General features: G+C 36.0%; 1 protein-coding gene across 9 annotated transcripts in view; it reads left to right on the forward strand.

Moving 5' to 3' along the window:
- LOC311295879 (uncharacterized protein) overlaps window positions 1-16,922 on the forward strand; it is a 166,563-nt gene that overhangs the window by 43,055 nt on the left and 106,586 nt on the right. For 8 of the 9 annotated variants that reach the window (XM_084417414.1, XM_084417419.1, XM_084417418.1 and 5 more), the window contains exons 20-25: window positions 13,825-13,998; window positions 14,151-14,321; window positions 14,439-14,609; window positions 14,707-14,877; window positions 15,039-15,209; window positions 15,466-15,639. In XM_084417414.1, the coding sequence (XP_084273540.1) occupies window positions 13,825-13,998; window positions 14,151-14,321; window positions 14,439-14,609; window positions 14,707-14,877; window positions 15,039-15,209; window positions 15,466-15,639 (1,032 nt within the window). The remainder of the gene's footprint in view (window positions 1-13,824; window positions 13,999-14,150; window positions 14,322-14,438; window positions 14,610-14,706; window positions 14,878-15,038; window positions 15,210-15,465; window positions 15,640-16,922) is intronic. The other variant, XM_084417421.1, reaches the window with a different exon arrangement.

Raw genomic sequence — 16,922 nt, forward strand, 5'->3', positions numbered from 1 at the left:
GCAAGCCCAAAGGTGCAACGCAGCAGCAGACGCAGCTAACCCGTTGAACCTGGGGTGTCATGGATGGACTGACTTGAGGGAACTCTGCAAAAACACACAAACAACACGTCACGTGCAACTGAACACTTGCAGTCTTTAGTGCTGTGAAACACCACTCACTGTTTTTGCTTTGATATGCAAGCCCAAAGGTGCAACGCAGCAGCAGACGCAGCTAGCCCGTTGAACCTGAGGTGTCATGGATGGACTGACTTGAAGGAACTCTGCAAAAACACACAAACAACACGTCACGTGCAACTGAACACTTGCAGTCTTTAGTGCTGTGAAACACCACTCACTGTTTTTGCTTTGATATGCAAGCCCAAAGGTGCAACGCAGCAGCAGACGCAGCTAGCCCGTTGAACCTGAGGTGTCATGGATGGACTGACTTGAAGGAACTCTGCAAAAACACACAAACAACACGTCACGTGCAACTGAACACTTGCAGTCTTTAGTGCTGTGAAACACCACTCACTGTTTTTGCTTTGATATGCAAGCCCAAAGGTGCAACGCAGCAGCAGACGCAGCTAACCCGTTGAACCTGAGGTGTCATGGATGGACTGACTTGAAGGAACTCTGCAAAAACACACAAACAACACGTCACGTGCAACTGAACACTTGCAGTCTTTAGTGCTGTGAAACACCACTCACTGTTTTTGCTTTGATATGCAAGCCCAAAGGTGCAACGCAGCAGCAGACGCAGCTAGCCCGTTGAACCTGAGGTGTCATGGATGGACTGACTTGAGGGAACTCTGCAAAAACACACAAACAACACGTCACGTGCAACTGAACACTTGCAGTCTTTAGTGCTGTGAAACACCACTCACTGTTTTTGCTTTGATATGCAAGCCCAAAGGTGCAACGCAGCAGCAGACGCAGCTAACCCGTTGAACCTGAGGTGTCATGGATGGACTGACTTGAAGGAACTCTGCAAAAACACACAAACAACACGTCACGTGCAACTGAACACTTGCAGTCTTTAGTGCTGTGAAACACCACTCACTGTTTTTGCTTTGATATGCAAGCCCAAAGGTGCAACGCAGCAGCAGACGCAGCTAACCCGTTGAACCTGGGGTGTCATGGATGGACTGACTTGAAGGAACTCTGCAAAAACACACAAACAACACGTCACGTGCAACTGAACACTTGCAGTCTTTAGTGCTGTGAAACACCACTCACTGTTTTTGCTTTGATATGCAAGCCCAAAGGTGCAACGCAGCAGCAGACGCAGCTAACCCGTTGAACCTGAGGTGTCATGGATGGACTGACTTGAGGGAACTCTGCAAAAACACACAAACAACACGTCACGTGCAACTGAACACTTGCAGTCTTTAGTGCTGTGAAACACCACTCACTGTTTTTGCTTTGATATGCAAGCCCAAAGGTGCAACGCAGCAGCAGACGCAGCTAACCCGTTGAACCTGGGGTGTCATGGATGGACTGACTTGAAGGAACTCTGCAAAAACACACAAACAACACGTCACGTGCAACTGAACACTTGCAGTCTTTAGTGCTGTGAAACACCACTCACTGTTTTTGCTTTGATATGCAAGCCCAAAGGTGCAACGCAGCAGCAGACGCAGCTAACCCGTTGAACCTGGGGTGTCATGGATGGACTGACTTGAAGGAACTCTGCAAAAACACACAAACAACACGTCACGTGCAACTGAACACTTGCAGTCTTTAGTGCTGTGAAACACCACTCACTGTTTTTGCTTTGATATGCAAGCCCAAAGGTGCAACGCAGCAGCAGACGCAGCTAACCCGTTGAACCTGAGGTGTCATGGATGGACTGACTTGAGGGAACTCTGCAAAAACACACAAACAACACGTCACGTGCAACTGAACACTTGCAGTCTTTAGTGCTGTGAAACACCACTCACTGTTTTTGCTTTGATATGCAAGCCCAAAGGTGCAACGCAGCAGCAGACGCAGCTAGCCCGTTGAACCTGGGATGTTGTGACATTAAAAGGCTATTTTAATGACACACTCCACAAGATAAGATAAATCAGCCCAAAAGTGACTGAAACCTTCCGTTCGTCTCAGTATTATAAGGCTGATCTGTACAACAAAAGATTAAAAAAAAAAAAAATTACTTAATGAGTTAGTTCACCAAAACATATAAATATCAGCCATCAGTTTCTCATCAATGCTTACCTCAGGAATCAGTTCACACATTAAAAGGTCGATATGTTCAAGCTTTTTGTCCTTCTTTTGCTCAAACACAATGTTGTCGATGTGTCCTAGAAGTTCCTCAACATGTGCTGACAAGGCTGGATGAAAGCTCTTAGGTTTTGCCATGTTCCCAGTCTTCATTTGCCACCATTTGTTCCACGTGGGTTTCAGTGAGCCTTTCACAATTCCTTGAAACAACTCCTGAAAAAAATATTTAGTATAGCAAACAATATCTAGCCATTTTAAATTTTGTAAAGTCTTATATGTACCTGAATTTCAGTATCACTGACAAGAGAACAAATTCCTTTTTTTTCCACCTCCTCGACTGTCCTATATTTTCAAAATCATCGATCTACTTGATTTATTAAACTTTTAAGTTGATTTGTATGAATGAGGACACACATTTTACACATACCTTTTATACGTCATGTGCTGAACAGCATATGCTGCCATTGATGATGCGTGATATCTTCTCAGATGCCACAGATCGTCTCCCTGTATCACCTCGTTTTTCATAGAGGTCCATTTGTCCCTCACCTCCATTTCTGCCATCTAATGCAATAAACACAGTTGTTAAAGTAATGTAGATAAAAATAAAATAAAATAAATAAATAAAAGCATTTATTTAACTTACTGTACAAACCAAAACCCCACAGTTGTTAGAGTCAGCCAGCCTCCACTGTTCTGGGTACTCAACAGTCCATTTTCCCAAGTCCCAAGTATTTCGGAAGGCATTGCTTTTGTGCAAAAGAAAAAAATAATTAATAAATGTACATTGGTAAATAAAGATAACAATTTTGACATTTATAAAGCACATAATACCATAGTATAGTCAGGTCCATCGCAGAAATTGACTTGTAGTTGCCAGTGGGGTCATAAACTCGAATACGATTCAGCAAACCATCCAAGACCTTTACAACATAAACAGAAACCGCTTTAACCAAAGTAACAACTGTTGAGTAAAAATGTATTTTTTTAAAAACACACATACCCACAAAATGAAGTGGTTTCCCTTTTCGGGGCTCTGTCCACCAACAATTCTTGGAATAAGGACTGTGTCATTCTCATCAAGGTCCTTTAAAATATTTTTAAGTAAGTAAGTAAGTAAATGTGTCCCCTGCCCTTGAAATTTCTAATTTAATAGATTTTCATTTACCTTCAGACAAGACATGTGACTGTCATCCACATGTTTCTTGATAGTGAAGGATCGCCACCAGAGCACGAACGTGTGCACCTGTAAAGCAGTTCCACCATGTGCTTTACAGAGCTGTGCAATCCTTGTGTCAAGAATCTAAAAGAAATAGTAGATTTCAATGAAATGTTGTTGAATAATATAAGAAGTACAAATAGGAGGTTCGTGTACAAACGCCCATACAAATAAGCTGCCATTGGACGCATATGGAGGTCTTGCCTGAGTCCCAAAATTTCTTCAATCATGCATTCATGTCTATGTCTCATTACCCTCTAACAGAATCCACGGTTTCGAGAATATCCGAGAAACTTTATTTTTCAACCCAAAAAAACTATAAGGTAATATTTTGGGTCGAAAAATAAAGTTTCTTGGATATTCTTGAAATCTTGGATTCTGTTAGAGGGTGCTGAGACATAGACATGAATGCATGATTGGAGGCTCTAGAGCCTTCCAGAGCTGAGATATGGAGATCCCACAAAGCATTTATTCCATTGGGGCAAATAGAGACTCGCATACAGTGAAATTTTGGGATGAAATTTGGCCCTTTTGCAGCTTTTTGTTTGGACGTTTTCTGGAAACCGGGACTAATTAGAGCTATTACAAATATGTCTCAAAAATGTTATCAAATTAAAATTCTAACGTCGTCATTCAGCCATGGGAAACTTTTTTTCTGTGGACACAGTGTCTCGAAATCTTCAACTGTGGCCTGGCATCTCGGAAACTGAATGAGTGGCCGCTTTCTGTCGGTTTCCTCATTCAAAATGCGCATATACATTTCCTAGAAAAAAAAAAAATGCTTTGTAATTGTCTTACATATATAATATTATATAATATATAACAGACTTCCATTTATTTGACATCTTACCTCTTCTAGCTCCAAGATGTGAAAGCGATCCACTGAAAACTGATTTTTTTTTTCAATTTCTGTAAACACATTTGGATCAGTCACAAATCTTTGTTAAAGTTACTAATTGTACTTTTTTAAAAGCAAATCAAATAAAGCATACCTGTGCGTGATGCATCACCTCCTGCCATGTCTGTCTTCAGGCAGTAAGAATCATGGTCATCATGAATATTCACTGAAAAAGGTTGTATATGTAATATTTTACATTTGCCATAAACATTTACTTCAAAAAGTGGCCCATCTACTGTAATGTACTGCCTTTCTCACCATTCAGGTTAATGTCACGCCGCAGGAATGGTTTGAGTTGGGACACATTGGTTTTCTGGCGGAGAATGTTGCCTGATTTGTCTGCAAGTGTAGCAACCCCTTTTTCGGTAATGTCTTCGACCACAAAAGGGCCTGTCCAGTTCCCCTCTAAACGTCCACCTTTGCGTCCCTCTTTTCTTTTGTTTGCTTTGAGTACCTCCTCTCCTTCGTGGATGTGAAATGATTTCACATTTTTTCTTTTCCGGGACTCGAACTCCGCCTTTTGCTTCCCCTGTGCTTTTTCAATGTGACCCCGCACCTTATGAAAATAATGTATAATAAACAGATTTAATAGAATACCTTAAATAATGTGAATTATTGCTTAATTATAGTTCATACTACAGACAATTACCTTTGCCTGTACTGCTGTCACCTCTACTATCCTTGTGGGCATTACAATATTCGGATCCTCTCCTACAAAGCAATCTGTCTCAGATACTACCTTTGTGTTTAGAAGCTCTGGCGTGATTGGGTGCCGGTGAAACATCAAAAAGAATGGTGTATACTTTGTAGAGCCCTAAAAAAAGTGTTTCAACAAATTACATTTTACATAATCAATTGCATTTAATCATTTCTTTTTAAAGCAGTTCCAATCACCTGCTTTGAGGTGTTGATGGCATGCACCACATCCTCCAGTTTTTCGTCCCAGTCATTCTGCATGTCATTGCAGTACTTTGACAATGACCTCTTTATAGTCTGATTTGTCCTCTCATCCTGTCCATTTGACTGAGGGTGGTAAGCTGACGTGACACACTGCTTCACACCCAATTCCTTAAATATGTCCGCATTTAGCTGTTATCAAAAAGGTATCAAAGACATGGTAGATTCTTATAACATATAGCCCAAAAATTTTATAATAAAATAAACTATATATACTTAACTAAATAATAATAACCTGGTTCACAAACTCCCTCCCCTGGTCTGTGATTATTCTTTCAACCAGTCCATATGCATTAAATGCTTGTAAGACCCCTGTAGCCACCTCAACTGCGGTCTTAGACTTCAGGGATTTGGCGAAAACCCATTTGGTGAAGAGGTCAGTCATTGTGAGGACATAAATGTTCCCCTGAGGACTGGTTGGAAATGGTCCCATCAAATCCATTCCTATTACAGTCCAGGCTTTAGTGACCTTGATAGGGTGCAACACTGGGGCCACTGTTTTAATAGTATCAGTGCGCTGACACTGTGGACATTGGGCAATCTAAAAAAAAAATTGTAGGTGTTTGTAACATTACAAACAACAGAAACACATTACTTTGTACAACTACATCAGGGGTCTCAAACTCAACATAGGATTTTGAGGACACGACTTAACACCATTAAGTATTTATTATAATATGATCTTGTGGCCTCAATATAATATGTCGTGGCCTCAACATAACGTACCAATGAGTTAATTATTTACACTTGAGGGGCTGTATGAAACTATCTCGTGGGTCAAGAATTTGAGTCTACAATTATCTTACCCACTTCGTGACGTCCGGAAAGATGCCTTGCCAGTAGTATGCGCTTGCAATCTTATTGCATGTCCTTGTTCTCCCCTGATGCCCACCTGTAGCTGGGCTGTCATGACAGTCCCGAAGGACTCGTTCCTTCTGTTGCTCATCCATGACAACTAGACGGTTTGATCCGTCTGCAGTCTTGTAATAAAGATGTCCACCTGTGTTAGAGACATAAAGAGGTAATGTGAGGGAACGCAACACACAGTAAATCATGTTATTTATTGAAGAAAATATTACGTAAAATTAGTTGTTTTATCATAAGCAAACGTAGCGGATACTGTAAATTACATAATACATAACACATTAAAAGGCAATGATATTTTTCTACTTCCCCTGCACAATGAACTTCTTAGCAGAACGCCTGACAATTCTCTTCCGTCCGGTGTCGGCGTTCCCTTGGTAAACTCCACGCTCCAGGTACTCCTTCACCTCAGCATGCAGCGCAAACTGTAACATAACTTTAATGCAAAGCAAAAGTAATGATATTAAGGTTGATTAAACGTATTAATTGTGCAGTCAATCGATCCAAAAAATTAACTCGATTAAATACACTTTTTTTCTGATTAAGCGTGATTGATCACAATCATAAACACTCAAGTTTCAGTAACACTGTATAATAACGTTCAGATGTAAGTCATTTATAAGTGGTTAGTTAATGATGAACTAATCATTTACAGAACATTCATAAATTATTAGCAAGTGATATACTAACATTTTATGTATGTTTTGTAAATTCCGTTACAAGTCATTTACAAATGATTAGTAAATGATTAACTAATCATTTACTAAACATGAATATGCGTTTCATACATGTTTAATAAATAATGTTATTTTTTCTGTATGTATGTAGTAATTAGAGGGTTCAGAAAGTGTTGTAAATGGCTTGAATACACATACAGATCATTTGTAACAGGTAAGTATCATTTGTAACAGGTAAGTGTAACACATTTACAAGTAATGAATATTTTACACTTTAGATTAGGGGATGCAAAAAGTGTTGTAAATGATTTATTCATGCGTTTACACATCTATAACAGGTGTTGAACACTGTAGTGTGTAGTGTCGTGTGTAGTGTAGTGTGCACTGCAGTGTAAGTGCTGACTGGTGAGGGTATAGACAGCTGTCTTCTCTGAAACACATGGAGTCTTTAACCACTGTGCACCTGATGTGAGCAAAACATACAGAAAAATTTAACATAATGAACATTTATGAAACGCATAGTCATATTTTATAAATGATTAGTTAATCATTAACTAATCATTTGTAAATTACTTGTAACGAAATGTACAAAACATACATAAAATGTTAGTATATTACTTATTAATCATTTATGAACGCATAGTCATGTTTCATAAATAATTAGTTACTCATTTACTAATCACTCAAAAAAAAAATAATTTACAAAGCATACATAAAATGTTAGTATATCACATGCTAATCATTTATGCATGTTTTGTAAATGATTAGTTCATCATTAACTAAGCACTTATTAATGACCTACAACTGAACGTTATTATGAAGTGTTACCCAAGTCTCTATACGTTTTTACTATATTTTATAATTTAATCATTTCACATTTAATCTTCAGATTAATGTAGAAAAACATAAAATAACTAAATAAAGACATTATATTTTAAATACTTGTTTAATAACTTATATATATATAAATGAAGGCCAGTATCACTGATATTATACAGCTACTGATGTCTTGATAAATATGGGAAATAAAAAGAAATTGAATAAAACGTAAAACACTCTGCACTGCATAATTTATAAATTAGATATAAATGAATCCTTATTAAAGCTACAAAAGTTCTTTAGTTAGGAGCAGTGAGTAATTTTCTCTGTTCCCATTGTTATTTGATTGACCTCGTGTGAGACAACTATATTGGGTGCTGTCCCTTTAAGACCTGCAGTTGCCGACTGCCAATTACTGCTGCGCAGTGCGCACCATATGGTGCGCGTGACTGTCAGGACATGTGTGTGTCTTTTCGCGCTCAAATGTTTTTAAACCATTTGCTTTAAGTGCATGTTAAATGTAAAGCTAGCTAAAGAATAACAGAAAAAAAAAACGAATGCTGCGTTATTTTTATCGCGTTAAACTGGACTAAAATAATCGCATGCGTTAACTTTGATAGCACGAGCTATTAATATATTCAATGCAACTGTGCCAAGGTGCTCAAACTCGCTTTGATGTATTTATGCAAGTGCCTGCACGAGCTGAGGCCTTTAATTTTTAATTGTTCATTCGGCAAAAAAGACTTTCGTCCAAATTGTATTAGGCCTATAACATTGCAAATATTTTTTTTTTCCGAAAGAAAAGCATGCTCATGCAATAATGTTGAACTGTGTCTTAAGTATCTATAACGGTAAAAATTATTACAGGCCGATAATTTCGTTTTTATTAAAATATAACTACAATTAAACATTATTAAAATACACCGGGTGATGGATATACTTACTGAAATGTTGGATGATGAGAAAAAAAAAACACAATAATTAATGTAAATTTAAATTGATAATTAAATTATATTTTTGAATTAAGTAAGGTAAATGTATTGGTCGCAGAGATGAAATTGTCCAGAGATATTTGGTCACAGAGATGAAACTGTCCAGAGAGATGCACAGATGTCCAAAGATGAAATTTTCGCAGAGATACTTTGTAGAATTTCTGACGAAAGGGACCTGTGAAACATGGCAATCGTATATATAGTCCCGCATTTAAAAAAAAAAAGTGATGAGACATTCTCATTGGTCATTTTCAAGTGTCTTTAAAATGACAATATTTTATTGATGAATTGCGTTACATTGTTTTGTTTTTTAAAACCTGTGTAACATATATATATATTATAAATTGCCCTTTCGATGTGTGCAAAAATATTGTATTGGTGAAAAACGTTATCTCTAATACGTTTTTTTTTTTTTTTTTTTTGTCATGTACAACCGGAATGGCAATATCATTACTTTTTGCATTAGAATATACAGAACAGGTGCATAAAAGAAATACAAATAAAACAAGAAAAATAATTATCATAGTATTAAACAAAAAAGATTGAAAGGTTAAAGGGGCTAGTTGTGTTTTTGTTTTGTAAATCAATTTCTTCTTTAATGCAAACAATATTTATTGCATTCTTTTTTTTTCATCACTTTAAGGGCTTTTAAGACAAACTCATTAAGAAGTTTTCTCTCATTTACAACTCTTCTCATTTATAACTCATTTACAAGCAAAGTAATACATTACAAGTAACATCCATTACATAATCAGATCACTTTTTGATGTTATGAGTAAATAAATGCAATAAAATCACATACATTATGTAAGCACGTTACATTCTAATAATACAAATACATTTATTTACATGAATGTCACTGCAGATTAAGTATTTTCAAAAACACTATTCACAGTATAAGTATGAATTGTAGCTGAAATATAGCCATTGATGCATGAGGTCCACTACAGTGGACAGATAATTGATCAGATTTTTCTCCCAATCTAAAATCAAAACTTGAAAATTTTAACTGTGATATGACTCATTAGATATTGTTTGATGCTGCAATTTTTTTTTTACCTACAAGAGTCTCCTAGGAAAGATAGGAATGGTTGAATATTCCGGAGCAACTTGGCATTTCTGACTGACCATTGACCATCTTGGTTTGGAGGGGAAAAAAAAATCGAAACACAACGGCTTGCCACTTGGTTGCAATGTATAGGATGATGCACCCGGGTCCAATAAAGAGGCTGATGTGCAACTATGCCATCAAAACCCGTGCAAATTTAAGCAAATGTTTTTTTAATAGCTGTCCACTGTAGTGACCACTATGCATGAAATGGTTAATCCATATAAAACAGCGCTTAATCTTGCAAAGTATGTTTTGGTGCTACTGCTATCATTATGTTAGTAATTCATTAAGTTAACTATAAAGTGTCGCTATGTTGTAGATTGTTTTCATAGTTATGTGTGAACTTGTGTGTATGTGTGGTTGCATTAGTTGCAGCCTATAATTTCAGTTTTATTGATCAATAATAGCCATTATAAAAGCAGCCTAAAAGGTATAAGAAGCTATACAAGTCAAGAAATAAATGAAGTAAAACGATTCAGTCAAACATAAGTCAGCAGGCTACAACGTTAAAGATAAATAGCCTAAATAATTTAACGTTATATAAAATTATGAAACTAAAACTTTGCCCTCAGCCAAAACGATTTGCCAGGGAACAAATTATAGATTAATGATATCAAAGATCGTACACGATCGATACACAAGACCAGCGGCAGACTTCAGCATCTCATCAGCCGAGGTATGGTTGTTCCAAGCGGGATACATGAGCGCTGAGCACCCGGTGATCCCTTCGATCTCACATCTCCGAAAACGTCAGATCAAATTTTTAAATAGGCGCTATCTGTATAAACAAACAACATATTTGAGATTGAAACAACTACATTATCGACTGAAAAACTCTTAAAACTACATTTCGTGACACATTAACAGTAGTATTTTTAAATTTCGCTGTCTTTCTCCTGCTATTGACGCAACTTGAGATTTTAAATATTAGCTATAGAATATACACAATTTACATATACAATATACAATTTAATTTAATCTTACCTTGCATATAGCAGCGGGATTTAGCATTCTACATAAAGCTACCACATAATAACACTAAAACAGCTCACGTTAGCTACAAGTTATCGCGAGAACAGATTTAGATCAGGCATACTACTGGCATACTAATTGGGTCCTCAGGGTTACCGAATACTTCAGAGTTACCGTATACTTCACCACAGCGGCATGCAGGAGAAAGAAATGACGGGTACACGGAAGACAGCCACCGGGTTAGCGCGACAGTACAAATACAAAATACAGCATTACAACTTGTTAATAGAATGAGAGCAGAATGTTCATAGAGAACAGCACAGTGAATGTTAGCTTCTGGTTATAAAAAAAAAAATATATATATATATATTAGGGCCGTGACATTAACGCGTTAATTTCGATTAATTAATCTGAGAAAAAATAACGCGTTAAAAAAAATAACGCAGATTAATCCATTCCGTATTGACCTTTGAACCTGGAGCCGTTCTAGCCACAATTCGACTGTAAAATGAAGGAGGGAGACGAGAACGCGCTGGCGCTGCCTGGATCATTGATTGGAACATTTACTTATAAAAAACAGCCGGCATTTCAACGTTGATTCACCGGTGAACGTAAGGGACCAAGGTCGAATCAATGTTGGATTACGTTTCGATTGTGCAAAACGAATCAACGTTGAAATCGTGACGTTGTTTCACCGTCTCTTCTTTCAATATGGGTGAATAAAGATTGTATGTCGACGTTGTTGTACCAATGATGAATTATGCTTCGGTTTTGCAAATTGAATCAACGTTGATATCGTGACGTTGTTTCACCGTATTACCTTTCATCATGGGATAATGAGTCATGACAATGCTGACTGAATTTGTGATTAACTGTACACAAAAATATTGTTAACTGTCAAATTACTTGCAGCAATGGCTTAATTAAACACATTTAATAAAAATATAACACATGCTCAGGATTGTAAAACAAGTTTTATTCTGAAAAAACAAAAGTCTAAAAATACTTTCTAAAACAGATGAAAAACATCTCAAACTTTAAATTTCAGCATTTTCGAAGTAATGTTAAAAACCTGTAAAGCAAGTGTAAATAATGTTTATAATTTAATGTTTAATATCAAATGTATAATTTAATAATGTTCAATAATTTAATAATGTTCAATTGTATTGTATTGATTATTTGCTAGGCACGATTATTTCATGCTCACCCTTTGAACATTTGAACATTATTTCAATAACATGTTCAACACAATTATTTTTAATTGATTGACGGCCCTAATTTATATGCAATTAAAATGCGATTAATTTCGATTAATTAATTACAAAGCCTCTAATTAATTCGATTAATTTTTTTAATTGAGTCCCGGCCCTAATATATATATATGTTGCTAGAATCTAAAAAAAATTCTCCAAAAGAACCGAAATGAGAACTTTGCACTGAGACACTAACCACAGACTATGTACATAAACTGGGCCAATTAACCCTCTGAGGTCTGAGCTGTTTTCTGGGCCCTGGAGGTGTTCTGACATGCTCTGACATTTGTGCTTATTTCTGTTACTTGTGACATTTTCATGGCTAAAGTCTGATTACACTGTATTCAGCACAAACTCTGCTACAATAATATATCAGCAGCATGTGTGTAAAAGTTTGTAGTTTTGAGATAATGACATTTATGCGTGGTTTGTGAAAATACAAAAAAAAATTCTCACTGAAATAAGGTCATGAAACCCATACTGATTATTTCTTCACAAGACTTTTGAAAATTGTATGGCGTAGCCTAGAATATTTGCTCCAAAACTATGTGAAAATCACCCTGACTGCTCATTCAGAGAAGACAATATATTGATTTGAAATTTTTACGACGTGTTTTGTGTGAAAAAGCAATATGCGAAGGGGCGGATCATCTCATTAATATGTAAGGCTTTTTACACCTGAGAAAGACAAAGACACACCCTAATGGCCCTATTAGGAGCTTATCAGGGCCCATCATTCTGACCAACCTTCCACAAAGAATGAGGAGATTTAAAAAAGAATGGCTTTTAGATTGTTTGGATTTATTTACAACACAACATGATCCAAAGAAAGAGACCTTTGTGCCATTCCTAAAAACATTGTACATACCTTTCATTTCCAAGGTGTTTGATTTTCACTTTACCATGTTCATGTACAGAGACATGTACTGTGAATGTTGAAGTCAGCAGGACTCAGTGGCATCTGGGTCCTGAAAAAAAAAAATATAAAACATTATGGTTACCATACATATCTACGTTTGACCAGATATCCACAGACACAGTAACAGTAAACACGGATCTAAATATGATAATAGTCACCATATATCTAGCAACAGTTCAACTGCAATGTGAAATTTATGCAACAATAACAAACTAATATGTAAGAATTTCTTACCTTATCTTTCTTGTCTTCAAATCGCGTTCATCTTCTGGGGTAAAGCCAATGTAAACTCACGTCTTTCAAACTCGACGAAAAGCAGAGACTGATGAAGTGTTTTGGTGTTTTGTTTTTGAGGTAATGAGCGCGTTCGCGCTCCATGTGGAGATTTGCATGTGAATATCTTTTGCGCGAGTAGGCGTGGTCAAATTAAAACTAATGAGCAAGCGTTTGAGATACTGGACATCTTGTTGGTTTTATACAAATTACTTAAACAGAGAATATTTGTTTTCAGTTTGAATCCGATCATTTAAAAGTACACACTTAAATGTTTATAAAGGTATATGGCTCATAAATGTGTGACAAGTATTCGCTGAGTTTTGTTTCAGTTTATAGACGTGCTCAAGAAAAAAAAGTTCACCGCGACGGAGAGGCAGAACGCACACCCTGTTTATTTTCTTTATTTTTCAAAAGCACAATGTTTTGATTTGATTGTAAGTGGACACATACAAAAGTAGAAATATCACAGATTCTTTTTTTATATTTCTTTTTTTCTGTATGACCATAAATGACGGAGTAATTTAAGTTTAAAGTGCTACAATGTGAAGAAAATCCAACAAAACGCGGGGGCGCGTTTGCCGACCTCAGAGGGTTAAAGAGGAAGGAGGCTGCAAAAGGCATTCAGTTTTAAGATTATGTTATATAAAATTATAATATGCTTTGTTTAGATTTTTGAAATGTCCTGCTGCAGAGGAAGCGTGTGAGTATCTCACTGAAGTTCTGGGTAAAAGTCCATTATTACTGACAGAACTGAATCTGAGTGAAGATACACTAGGAGATCTGGATGGAGAGAAGCTCTCTGCTCTTTTGATGGACACTCATAGCAAAGTGGAGAAAATAATGTGAGTAAACATGATTTTATGCAGTATAACTGTTTGGTTTATATATATTATAAAAGACTGTCAGTCACATGTGTGAGCAGATACGAAGACCTGTTAATCTGATGTGTGTTGAATATGTGCTAAATAATAAATAATGCTGTGTTTGTGTTTAGGCTGAATAATTGTGAGCTGACAGAGAAAAGCTGTTCAGTTCTAGCTACTGTTCTCTCCTCCAAAACCATCCTGAAAGAGATTAACCTGAACAACAGCCGTGTGTTGGACTCAGGAGTCAAAGAGATCTGTGAGGGACTGAAGAGTCATGTGTGTGAGCTGAAGATACTGAAGTGAGTACATTTCACTATCAGCTACACTCAACACCACAGCAATCACAGGAATATTGTGATGTGCAAAAGTTTCATAATGTGTCTTCATTGATGCTTTATTATTATTCTTTTTTTCAGGCTCAGTAATTGTTATCTAACTGAGGAAAGCTGTTCAGCTCTGGCTTCAGTTCTCAGTTCAGGCTCCATCAGTCTAACGGATCTTGACCTGAGCAATAATAATCTGCAGGATTTAGGAGTGAAGCTGCTCTCTGATGGACTGAAAGAAAACTTTAAAGTAGAGACACTTAGGTGAATTGATAAATAAGTTTATAATACTAACATATTGAAGGTCTCATGCCATTTCTGCATATTCAGTCATCAATACTTTGAAATCTCTCTTCTGTAGACTTTCTGACTGCAGTATCACAGAAGAAGGTTATAAAGCTCTGGCTTCAGCTCTGAGATCAAACCCTTCACACCTGATAGAGCTGGATCTCACAGGAAATGATCCTGGACAATCAGGAGTGAAGGAGCTCAGTGATTTACTACTGGACCCGAACTGTCAACTAAAACTAAAGTGAGATGGGATAAATTTTAAAAAATGCCTTAGATCAAAGTATTCAAGAAATCATTTTACATTTTTTATTTTATTTATTATAATTATTTGGATCAAATGCAATTCTTCTTTACACAAACTTTGATAACCAAACTGAATATAATTTAGCTTCCCATTTCCAGGTTTTTGGGTCCTGCTGCTGATGAAGCCTGTCAGTATGTGAATAGAGTTGTGGGTAAAAACCCGTTACTCCTGAGAGAGCTGAATCTTAGTGGATGTGAACTAGGAGACACACGAGTGAATCAGATTGCTGATCTACTACAGGATAAACACTGTAAACTGAATATAATTCAGTGAGTATTTTGCATGGTTTTCATATTTATACTTTGCATTAAAATATATTTTAAATGTAATTTCTTTTTGTGCTGAATACAGTGTAATCAGACTTAAGTCATGAAAGTGTTACAAGTAACAAAAATAAGCACAAATGTCAGAGAATGTCGGAACACCTCCAGGGTCAAGAAAACACTTCAGACTCCAGAGGGTTAAAGAAGGTTTAAAGATAAACTGAATAATATTTCCTGTATTATTTTATTTTATTTTTTTTAGGCTGAATAATAACATTATTTCAGAAGAAGGTTGTGTTGCTCTGACTTCAGCGTTAAATTCAAACCCTTCAAACCTGATAGAGCTGGATCTGAGTGGAAATAAACTAGTAAAATCTGGAATGAAGAAGATCTGTCGACTGTTGGAAAATATACAATGCAGATTGGAGAAACTGAAGTTCGTATCTTCATTCATTTACATTTCTGCATGATGATAATATACATTTGTAAATGTCCATTTGATTAAATTAACTGTCATTACCATTGATGAAGGCGATAGAGGCTGAAATGACTGTTTTTGTTTGATTATTTACATTGCTATGCTTAAATATTCAATGATTTATTTTTATTTTTATTTTTATTAGCAGATTAATGCATTTGTTGCTTATTTATGGGTTGAGATTTTTGCCAAAATTAAAATACAAATATTGGCACATTTTTCCCACTTTCCATGGCATTTTTTTATTTTACAATTAGGATTACATTTATTATTCCTATGATTCAGACAATAACATCTCACTTTATAAATGTCTATTTTGTTTATTTTAGCATGTAACATGCATTTCTACTTGTTCATATATAGACTTTCAGACTGCAGTATCACAGAAAAAGGTTATAAAGCTCTGGCTTCAGCTCTGAGATCAAACCGTTCACACCTGATAGAGCTGGATCTCACAGGAAATGATCCTGGACAATCAGGAGTGAAGGAGCTCAATGATTTACTACAGGATGGGCGCTGTACATTGAAGACCATCAGGTGATAAATGCTCACAAATATTTATAGATAAGCCACTGATGTGTTATCAAATGTATTCAACTAGGTAGAGGGGCAAAATGTGCAATTTACTGTATTGCATTTCAAAGAAATTAAACTCCTGAGAAATTCAACTTAATTTGAGAAATTCAACTTAATTTGATGAGTCTGACACAAGTTTTGTGCGATATTGACAAAACAAATGATTACATAATTTTTGGGAAATTATACTTATTTCTTTTATCTGTACAATACATATTTTCTCAATGAAACTGGAAGTAATTATAATAAATGTAAATTTAAGATTAAGATACTACATAAACTACACATTAATTCTACATTGTACTAGAGATGCACAAATATCAGTAGCTGATATATTATTGTTCAATCACTAGGGAAGATTTAACTGTAAGAGAATTTCCACTAATATTTTCTCAAATAAGTAGTTGTGGTATATTTGTATTTACCAGAGTAAATCTGCGAATGATTGGCATATTTGTCAGGCAGTGTCGCATGTTTAGACCAAATTTACATATCACATCTCTTATATATACTTATATTAGTATATACTTATGTATATATTTCATATATACATCTGGGAGTATTATTTTTTTGCTCATTTGAATTGTCTACTGTAAGTAAATGTATGCTGTTGTTTATGTATTATGTTTGTGTGTTGAGTACTAAGCGAAAACACAACAAACATT

Source organism: Rutilus rutilus (genome assembly GCF_951802725.1).
Source record: "Rutilus rutilus genome assembly, chromosome: 8".
NCBI classification, from domain to species: domain Eukaryota; kingdom Metazoa; phylum Chordata; class Actinopteri; order Cypriniformes; family Leuciscidae; genus Rutilus; species Rutilus rutilus.